Here is a 9,966-nt window from a genome sequence, read left to right on the forward strand (position 1 = left end):
TAGGAGCCAGACTTGTTCGATACAACTGGTGCAAAGGGGCTAAGCTCCAGGCTGGGCGTTAGCCTCTCTGATTATCTAAGGGCATTGTTTATAGCCTGGCATCCCCATTACACGAAGAAACTGGAGAACTGCTTATTTTCCTTTTTTTGGTTTTTTTTTTTTTTTCTTTCCCAAATAGGTACTGTAGTACTCGATACAATCATTCCCATAAGACGGCTTGATTTTTTGGCATGCTCGACAGCTGCCTTCAAACCAATACATTTTGGGGCTCTAAACTTTGGAGGAGACTTGAAGAGGCTCCACCTCAGAGGGAGCGCATTCAGAAAGTTCCAAAATTGCTATTGCATGTTCTGGGCTGATCCTTTTAGTTAACAGAGAGGAAAAACAATGGCTTAAAAAAACAAAAAACCAACCGCCATGCATGTGGAGCTTCCCACAGTGCCATTTGTGGCAGGCTGGTTGCTCTGGAGTCTTCCTGAGGACAAAAGCAGTTGAGATGTGGGTTTTTTTTTTTTTTTTTAGAAACAAAACAACTCATGTGGATCTGTTTTTTTGGAGAGAGCGTGGCCTCTTCTGGCTGGAAGGGGGGAAACACCACGTCTGTGCAAGAGTGGGGGTTCTTTTTCTAAAGCAAGGAAGAAGTGTTGTGGTTTTTTTTTTTTTATCTCCAAGTCAAAGCCAGGGACCTGTTGGTTTTTTTTTGTTTTGTGTCGTTTTTTTTTTTTTTAAGTTGTATGGGAAGAGAGTGCCTGCTCGTGTGCTTGGAGCCTGTGTGATGAGTGCTGTGGGATGTGAAGCAAAGCACTTGTGTGGATGTGTTGCTTTTAATTTAAAGAGAAGCTGTTCCGCTTGCCGCAGCCCGTTCCTGTCTGCCTTTGTCTGTGTGCCCGTGCTCTCCCTGCCGCGCGCCCGCCTCGTGCCCGCTCTCGTGCGCTGGGATGCGAGTGCTCTTTCCTGTTCTCGTTCGGATTTTTCCTGGCTGTGTATATAGACCTTGACCTATTCTCTGTAGAGTGCGTAGGTAATACTTCCTTCTCTTTTTATTTTCCTGTCCCTCCCCTTCTTTCCCTGAAACCAGACTGTAGGGGTGGTGGGTAGGAATCTGATTGTCTCTCCCCAGTGCCACCAGTCTCCTTAGGGTGAGCTGCTGAGGTGTAGGAAGGCTGGTACGGCGAAGGGCAGCGAGGTGCCGCTGTGGTCGCTGCAGCCTTGACCGCGTGTGCCATTACGCCAGCGCCTGGGTCAGGCTGTCGTTGCTGCCCCTGCGGACGCAGGTGCTCGGAGGCACTCGTGCGCCGGGAGCTCGCCGCTCCTGCGGGCCGGCGAAGCCGAGTCTCCAAAGCCCAAATCGGCAGCCGCATCGTTGTCTTATAACCTCACTTGCCTCCAAAATATAATTGCAACGTCATTTCTGAAACGCGGTTTCAACGCAACTGCTTTGTTGTAGTTCTTGCTGCAGGAGCACGGGGCTTGGTGTAAAAAAAAAATCATCCGATGGGCTCCCCAGCCCCTCTCCTGTTGCTTGTTGCGTTCACTGGCACTGTTAAACTTCATCACGTGCAAGGACAACTGCAAAGCACTGAGGAGTCGTTAGAATTAAGTCACGTCACTAAGATGGCAAGCAGGTTTGAAGTCAAAGGCCACCTGCAGCAAGACGTGGTGTCACGGGGGTCTGTCCTGTGCGATGCCGCCCCGCAGGCAGCAGAGCCTGGGGATGGGGCGCGTTTACGCCGGGGCTGGAGGGGGTTGGTAGCTGCTGCTGGGAATTTTCTTGTCTGTTGTGGATTGTCTCCTGCCTAAATCCCGGCGTGCAGGCCCCCGGGAGACGCTGCTTTCTCCTCCAGGAAGAAATAGATGGTTGGGGTGGGGGCAGACACGAGATCTCAGCCGTGGGGTGGTTTCACGCAGGTTTGTGCCTGTTCTGGAGCAGGAGGAGGGAGCCGAGCAGCGCAGCCGGAGCACGGGGTGGCACAGGGTGGCATGGGGCGAGCGTGGCACTGCTGGGGCTCCCCAGGGCTCCCGTGGGGATGGCGGACGGAGGACTGGGTTTGCCGCTCGCCCTGCGACGCGGGGGCTTTCCCCGGAGGAGCGCCGGGAGCTGCGGGGCGGTGGGCAGCGCCGTCTGGGCACTGCGGTGCTCCCCGCTCTCCCAGCATCAGCAGCGCCCCAGGGTGCTGCGGAGCGGGGGCAGCCCCTCCTTGCTCCGTCCCCGCATTGCGCTCCCCTCTTGCCAGGGACTCTCACAAACCACATCTCTCCCTTTTTTTTTCTCGCTTTGGAGCAGGTTGGCTCATCATGACTTCTCTCATTACGCTTGGCAGGGAGGGCTAGCGATTTCCAAGCCGTGGCTGGTGTGCGGCTGAGCGCATTGGCTAACGCGCACGGCGAGAACGAGCCCTTCAGATTAACTTAGCCGTTAAAGCACGGCACAAACTCCTTCCCCCACCCCGCTCGCAGCTGCCAAGGCGGGAGTGGAGCTCCCAGCAGGGCTTTCTGCAGGTCTTCCGCCGCCAGAGCGTGTGTTGGTGGGTGCGTGCGTGCGTCTCAGCTCCCGTAGGCGAGCGGCGCGACGCTGGCTGGAGCGTGCCGCGGCGCGTTAGGTGGGGAAAAGAGCAAAGCTAGCGTAAGCTTGTGTTTTCGGCGGGTGATCTGTAAGCACTGAACCGCGCAGGCGGGTTGAGCAAAGGGTCCTCCCAGAGTTTGTGTGATAAAGTCTGCGACCTCGTGGCATTGTGATATATAAGGCATCATATGGTGGAAAAAAAAAAAAATACAGAGCGTTGTAACTTTTCCATGTAATGCGATCTAACTGGCATTAAAGAAGTTGTGAATTTATGTTTCTTGGGCTTGGTGGCTCCGCTTTTCTTTTCCAGGCGAGGGGTGCAGCGAGTCCCCGGGCACCCCGGAGCTGCCCCCTGGGGTCCCCGCAGCAGCTGCCCCGGCTCCGGAGGTACCGGCCGTCTCAGCACGGGTCTTCCCTGTGGTTTATTGCTCCCGCCTGCCCGCTCCTGTTTGCTTTCCTGCTGCTGGAAGAGCAGGGAGGCACAGCCCCAGCACTCCCTGCCCTGCCCGTTCCCCTCCACGGGGCAGGAAGGGATCAAAGGTGCCCCTGTCCTGGCGCAGCCCCCCACGGCCTCCCCGCCGTGGCGTTGGGGTGGTTGCCGGGTGCCATGTCCGGCACCCTTCGCTCTGGGGCAGCTGCAGTGAGGCCGTGGGCAGCACCGAGCATGGAGCTAGGGGGGCACAGACCCTGGGTCCTGCAGAGCACCCTCGAGACAGAGAGCCCGCTGCCCCTGTACAGGTGGGACCCTTGCCCGGGGCAGGAGAGACCCCTGCCCCTTCCCTGAGAGCTGGAGCCCTGGGCCGTGGCCGCGGCCCCTCTGGCCCGGCTGTGCCTCGGTTTCCCGGGGCGGAGGCGGGAGAGCTGCCAGCGTGGATCTGGCTGCGGGGGGATGTGGCAGCCCCATCAGCTCCCGCTGCCTTTAAGGATATCCTGCGAGCAGGGCACAGCCCCGCGCCCCCCAAACGCGTCCCCTGCCCTGCTTCAGCCCTGGGGTGCTGCTGGCGGGGGCACAAAGCCCTGACGGCTCCCTCCCACCCGCAGCGACCAGTATGTAACGTTGTGGGGGCCGGGCCGGGCCCCCCTGCTGAAGCAGGCCGTGCGCTGGAAGACCACCCCCATGGGCTGGGATGCTGTGGGGCAGAGCTGCTCCATGGGGCCGAGTGGCAGGGAGGAGGCGGCAGAGGAGGAGCCCTGGTGCACCCTCACCGCCACCATCGCCCACCGCCGCTGGCAGCGGGCCCGTGCCGCCCGGGAGGAGTGGGATCCCCTGCCCCCAGGTACGGAGCTGGGCTGGGGGAGGGATGGCGCAAGGAACCAGGAGGAGAAAACAAGGAGGGCAAGGAGCTGTCAGTGCCTCAGTTTCCCCACCTTGGGGGCGGGGGGAAGCCTCAGGGCCCCCCAAGCAGACCAGGATGGGGTGGAGCTCAAGGGCTTTGGGCTGGGAGGACCCTGCTGGGGGGTGCAGGTCCAGTCGTGCCCCTCCCCAGCTCTGCTCCCACCCCCAGCTTACGCCCAGCGCCTGCGGGAGGTGGCGTGGTGGGACCCCATCGTCCCCGCTGCGTACCTGGGACCCCATCGTCCCCGCTGCGTACCTGGGACCCTGCATCCGCTGGGGACCCTTCCTCTGGCAGGAGAGGCCGGTGCTGGGGAAAGAGTACGGTAAGGGCTGGGTGCGGGGCCCTGGGACCCCGGCTGCGCCCCCTCTCACCCCCTTCCCCTCTGCTTCCCAGTTGTCACCCGCAGCCAGATCCCCCGGGGGGTGGGGGGCGGTTTGGGGTCCATCCCCGCGCTCTCCTTCTGCCGCCCCCCCCTCGCCGCTGGGGACATCAGCACCTGGAGCCTCCTCTACCACCAGCCCTCCACCCACCAGTAAAAGCCACTGGTCCTGCTGCTGTCCTGGCCTGTTCCTGGGGAGCAGGGAGGGGACGGGGCGTGGGGGGACTGGGGGTGCTCGTCCCCTGGCATCTGGCCTGGCGGGGTGCTGCAGGGTGCTGACCACCCCAAATCCTTGTCCCAAGGAATGAGGCTGCCGTGTGTCCTTGGGGAAGGGGCAATGTGCCCCCCCTCAGCCCAGAGCCCGCCCAGAGCGGGGTCACCTCTTTATTAATAAAAATAGTCCCGGCCTTTGTCCCTGCCTTGCCCGGCACTGGGCGAGGGCTGGGGCCGGGTGGGTGCTGGGTGCCTGACCCCGGCCAGCCCCCCTGTGCTGCTCTTTGCCCTCCTGCTCAGGGTGCAAAGACAGTGGGGGGAGCACGATGGAGCCCACAGCCTGCGTGGGCTCCCCACAGCCTGCGTGGGCTCCCCAGGCATACTGGGGGGCACTGGGTGACGGAGCAGCCCCTGAGCCCGTCCTGCTGGCTGGGGCTCAGGGACGGCTGGGTCCTTGCTGGCTTCAGGTCTTCTTGTACCTGGGGAGCGGAGGCAGGGTGAGGGGGGGTCCCTGCTGTGCTGGGGACAGAGCAGGGCCCGGCCCCTGCCACTTACTGGTGCGACAGGTTGCGGTCTGGCCAAACCCCCACAGATGCCAGCTGCTGCTCCAGCTCCACCATGCGCAGCCCGATGTACCCCGAGGACAGCAGCAGGGCCACCATCCTGGGGGACAGGCCAGTGTCAGGCACGGGAGTCACAGCCGGGCGGGGGGACAGGGCAGGAACAGCGCTGCGGCCAGGCTCCGGTGCGCTTGCCCTGGGGACGCCGTGGCCAGGCCAGTGTGGGCGCCCCAGGGGGAGTGGGGGAACCCTGGGCTGCTGGTGCCGCACTGGAAAGCCTGCCTGCGCCAGGGTGCAGTGGGGACGGGGACCCGGGGGTGTCCCAAAGCCCTGAGGTGCGGGAGCGGGTCCCGGACACTCACAGCAGCAGGTAGATGAGGATGACAGTGTTGAGGGGGCTCAGCCGCACGATGCTCTGGGCCCATAGCGAGGTGGGGGGTCTCCCTGCCAGAATGAAGCGGTGTCAGTGCCAGGGCTGCTGAGAGCCTCAGCCTGGCCCCTGCGGTCCGCTCTGCCAGGGGCCAGCCCTGGGGTCAAGTCCCAGCAGCGTCCCCCTCCCCAGGGCCCCCTGACCCACCCCAGGGGCTGCGGGGCTTCGCTAAGGGCACCCGCTCGCCGCTGCTCACAGCCAGCGCCGCTGCCTCTTCATCCTCCTCCTCTGCTTGCCTTGGCGTTGGGCTGGGCCCATCTGCATGCAACCGGGAGATATTCAGTGAGTGCCTCAGGGCCAGGGAGGGGACCAGGGGGTCCTGGGGGGCACGCGGGGCCACAAGGAGCTGATCCTGCCCTCCCCAGTGCTGCGGGAGTTGCTGTTTAGGTGGCCGAGGGCTGCGTGGTCCCTCCTGAACCGTGTGCGGCTGGGGAGGGGGAGCAGAGCCGAGAGGTGGGGCAGAAGCGCAGGTGAGGACACGGGCGCTTGCACAAGCAAGGCTGCGAGCGTGCGAGGGGGGCGTGGGCTGCGGGGCAGCCACTCACCCGGTACCTCCTGGAGGCTGTCGGGCTCCGGGGTGCTCTGCTCCAGGTCTGACTGGCTCGAGGTCTGAAAGAGAACAAGCCCCAGCTGCGGTGTGCGTCCCCAGGGCACCCACCCCAGGGACACGGGTGGGACCCAATGGGACTCGTGGCAGCCCCGAGGAAGGAGCCCTGAGAGTCCCGGGATCTGCACCGCCCCAGGCCGGGGCTTTTCCACTCCACGTTTCCCCCCCCCCAAACGCCTTCCCGGAGGGCAGGCACCCACACAGCGTGGGCTGCCACCTCCGCATCCGTCCCCAGCCCAGCCCAAGGGGCCAGGGCCGTGCCTCCCTCTGCTGAAATCCTGCTGAGCGTTTCCCGGTCTTACCAGAGGCTTCCTAAGGATTTCCTCGTTGCTCAGAGAAGCCAGAGGGCTCCAGCCACTGTCCTGGACAAGGAGAGATGAGGGGCTGTCGGGGGGCGCCGGCCACCCCCACGGCCCTGCAATGGCCCCCACGTGCCCGGCGCAGTGCATACCTGCAGGTGTTTGCAGACGGAATTCAGGAGCTGGTATGTGGCCTCTCGCCGGCGCAGTGACACGAAGAGGAACTGCCGGGGAGCGGGAAAAGGGTTTGTGCCAGAGCTGCTCCCTCGGTCACAGCCCGGAGCCCGCCAGCCGTGGGGACCAGGACACCCCAAACGGCCCGGGGCTGAGCTGCCCCCAGCACCGTCCCCACTCTCACCTTCTCCCCCTCAGTCGTGCGGATGCTGAGCGCGTTGGGCACCAGGAGCGCCGTGTTGGTCTTCTTGAGGGCCGAGATGGACGCGACGGGGACCACCGCCTGCACCGGGGGGGGCCAGGCAGCGTCACCGTGTCCCTGGCTGCTGCCTGTGCCCCCCGCCGGAGCTGCTGGCCCCGCACCCATCCCCAGCCCACCTTGATGTCCTTGAGCAGGAGGCTGGAGTGGAAGCAGACGTGGCGGGAGGAGATGTAGAGACGGCCATGGTAGGGCACCTCTCTCTGCCAGGCGCAGGAGAAGCAGGCCAGCAGCGCTTCCCGCTCGGCGAGCTCCCCGAAGGCTTTGCGGTAGCCAGCAGCACGCTTGCTCAGCTGTGGGGGAGGTCGGGGCGTTGGGGCCGGCACGGTGTGGTGCTCGGGGCAGAGCCCTGGCACCACGGGCACCCCGTGGCCCCTCGCTCCGTCACCACCTCTGCCATGAAACCAGGACGGGCCCTCCCTCGGCACCCGCCCCGCAGAGAGCATCCCCCCGGGACCGCGGCACTGGGGTTCCCCCTCCTGCACGCCGGTGCCCCGAGACTCACCGACGGGGATGGGTGTTCCTGCTGGCCCGCGGCCGCCGCAGCCTGCTCTGTCTCCTTGCAGAAGGAGGGGTCACAGGTTTTGGATCTGGCAGGAAGGAGCAGGCAGGGGTGAGCCGTGGGGCTGCCTGCAGACCCCGCTGTGCCCATGCGTGGCCATCGCGCCATCTCACCCGGGCAAGAGCACCCGGGGGGCACGGCCGTGCTGGACTGGTGGGGGCTGGGGCGTGGGGACATGTCCCCGGCGAGGTGCAGCACCCACCTGGTGAGCGCGGGGTGCCCCAGCCGGGTGTCCGCGCTGCCCCTCTCCTCCAGGCTCTGCCACCGCTTCTCCTCCAGCAGCCCCCTTCTGCTCCTCCTCAGCTTCCCCGACATGAAGGACGAGTGCGACGTGCAGCTGGGGGAGAGGGTCAGCTTAGGGGGGACGGTCCCCACGCTGCCCGTCCCTGCAGCACAGCAGCTCCCACAGCGGTGCCACCGGCCAGTCGCCTCCCCGAGGGGGACATGGGGACAGGGCTCAGTCCTTGCCAGGCCCAGGAGAGCGAAGCTCATCCGGTTGCGCAAGCCCTTCTCCTGCCCCGTGGTGGCACGCCGCCGGCTGCGACCCCTGCAGCTGCCGGTGCATGGGGCTCCCCTCGTCTGGCGGCTCAGCAACCCCCGGTGCCTGCCATCGGCTCCCGGGGCTGACACGGGGTGCGCAGCCCCCCGTCACAGCATCTCCGCAGGGAGAGGCAGCGGGTCGGAGGCACCACAGCTCTGCCAGACCCCTGCCTGCCCCCGTGACTCAGTTTCCCCAGCAGCACAGCCCTGCCCAGCCGTGGGGGGACCCCGGCAGTCGGCGGGCAGCAGCCGGCAGCGGGGCAGTGGTTAGTCCCTGCCTGCCGCCCCATGGCCTCAGAGGGAGCGGCGCAATTACCATCACAGCAGCCAGCTCCGGGAAAAGCCGCACCCCTGTCCTCACGACCTCCCCAGCACATGGACCCCAAACCCAGCACCAGGAGCCACCCGGACCCCGTCCCGCCAGCCTGCACCCTGCCCTGGCAGGAGGGACGGCACGTGCCGAGGCGGACGCCTGGTCCACCTGGAGCGGCCAAGCCACCTTCGCTCCCCGCTCGCAGGCGAGGGCCCAGGGGTGACAGCCCCTGGGTCCCTCCCGGTGCTCGGAGCGAGGGTGCATGGCCGGGCTGGCACCGGAGGGGACGGGAAGACGGCTCTGCTGCTGGATCCGTGTGCGGGCAACAGAGCCCCCTCGCCGGGGCAGCTCCTGCCCACCCCACATGGTACCTGGTGGCGGGCACAGCCAAGCCCTCCTGTTCCGTCCTGTCCAGCCTGCGCTGCGGCTCCACTCGTGTCCTGCTCCCACTCACGCTCCTTCCACAGCCGTCCCCAGCCCGCAGCTGCCTCCTCCTCCTCTTCCCGCTGGCGAGGAAGGGCAGGCAGGCGGGGCCGGGACCGGCCGCAGCAGGTTTGCAAGGAGGCGTTGGAGCAAATACCAGCCCAGGGCTGGCTGGGTGGGAGCCCACGCCACCGAGCCCGGGGCACCTGGGGGGCTGCAAAGGGGTGGATGGGCATCACCGCCACCGCCACGGCACGGCCACAGGCGGGCTGCACACCCTGGCTCTTGGTGGGATGCGGGAAGCCGTCTCGCCACCATGCCCGCCATCTCGCCGGGCCGCAGGCCGGGGGGCTTCCGCACGGGGAACCCCTCAGGTGTGCCAAGTGCTGGCAGGGTGACGCCGGCACCAGCCCACGTGTCCCCCGGCAGTGGAAGCCCCACGGGGTGGAAAGGGGCGCTAAGCCTCACCCCTCAGCTGCAGACCTGCCCACCCTGGGGGGTTCCCTGGCCACGGCCCTCTGCATCCTCTGGAGCAGCGTGGTGCAGGACCCCGCCCAGGGAGGGGGCTAAACCCCCCCCAGGCGTGGCTGGGGTGGGCAGAGCTGCCTGCCCAGCGTCTCCTGCCTGCTCTGCCCTCGGCTGGGGCTGTGCAGCGCCCCAGCGAGCACCCGGTGGGTGAAAGCGTGCTGCTCTGCAGGCACCCCGTGAGCACAGCCCTCGGGGGGTCCAGCTGCCCCCAAAACAATCTGCAAATGCATCCCCCTCCCAGGCAGAGCCGGCAGCCGGAGCAGCACGCCCTGCCATCCCATGGGCACCCCGCAGCATCGCCCGCCCAGTGCCCGCTCCCCACCTCCAGCCCCGTGAGCAGAGACTGCCTCGCGCCCCGTCCCCTCCCCAGGCAGTCCTGTGGGGCAGGTTTGGCCACCGGCCCCCCGCGGGGCAGAAGGTGGCCCCCCAAAAGCCGAGCCCCGGGTGCAGGCATAGTGCTTAGAGACAAGTGGGGAGGGGGCAAGGCCGGGCTGGGGACGCTGAGCCGAGCCGAGGGCCCGGGCGGCCGGGTGGGGAGAGGCCCTCGCCCTCCCCGCAGGGTGCTGGGGCCTGTGCCAAGGCCACCCGGCCACCGCCCCGGCTCAGGCCTTGCTCTCTGGACCGGGGCTGATAAAGCCGTTCCCACAGCCCCAGCTGGCTGCGGGGAACAGCCGTATGTCCCGTGTACAGCGCGGCACAGGCCGACAGCGCGGTGTGGGGTGGTGCAGCCCCTGCACCCCAGCTCCATCCCCCCCGGACCCAGCTCTGTCCCCCCAGGG

The 9,966-nt window shown here is 66.1% G+C and overlaps 1 protein-coding gene across 3 annotated transcripts; it reads right to left on the reverse strand.

The window, feature by feature from the left end:
• Positions 1–497: 497 nt before the first annotated feature.
• LOC148054362 (GRAM domain-containing protein 2A-like) lies at positions 498–9,939 on the reverse strand. 3 transcript variants are annotated; one of them, XM_087769661.1, is made up of 12 exons: positions 8,608–9,939; positions 7,586–7,720; positions 7,327–7,411; positions 6,941–7,114; positions 6,747–6,845; positions 6,541–6,612; positions 6,392–6,451; positions 6,028–6,091; positions 5,630–5,740; positions 5,415–5,496; positions 5,048–5,155; positions 498–4,206 (listed from the first exon to the last, which is right to left on the reverse strand). In XM_087769661.1, exons 2-12 carry the CDS (start codon positions 7,696–7,698, stop codon positions 3,483–3,485), a joined length of 1,692 nt encoding a protein of 563 aa, XP_087625787.1. In that variant the 5' UTR covers positions 7,699–7,720; positions 8,608–9,939; the 3' UTR covers positions 498–3,482. The 3 variants fall into 3 exon arrangements, with proteins under 3 accessions (XP_087625787.1, XP_087625786.1, XP_087625788.1); XM_087769660.1 differs by having other exon boundaries at positions 7,586–9,939; XM_087769662.1 differs by lacking the exon at positions 498–4,206 and adding an exon at positions 4,222–4,971 and having other exon boundaries at positions 7,586–9,937.
• Positions 9,940–9,966: the final 27 nt, after the last annotated feature.

This window comes from Nipponia nippon, unplaced genomic scaffold, assembly GCF_047370975.1.
Source record: "Nipponia nippon isolate SJK-2023a ecotype South Korea unplaced genomic scaffold, ASM4737097v1 scaffold_31, whole genome shotgun sequence".
Taxonomy (NCBI): Eukaryota; Metazoa; Chordata; class Aves; order Pelecaniformes; family Threskiornithidae; genus Nipponia; species Nipponia nippon.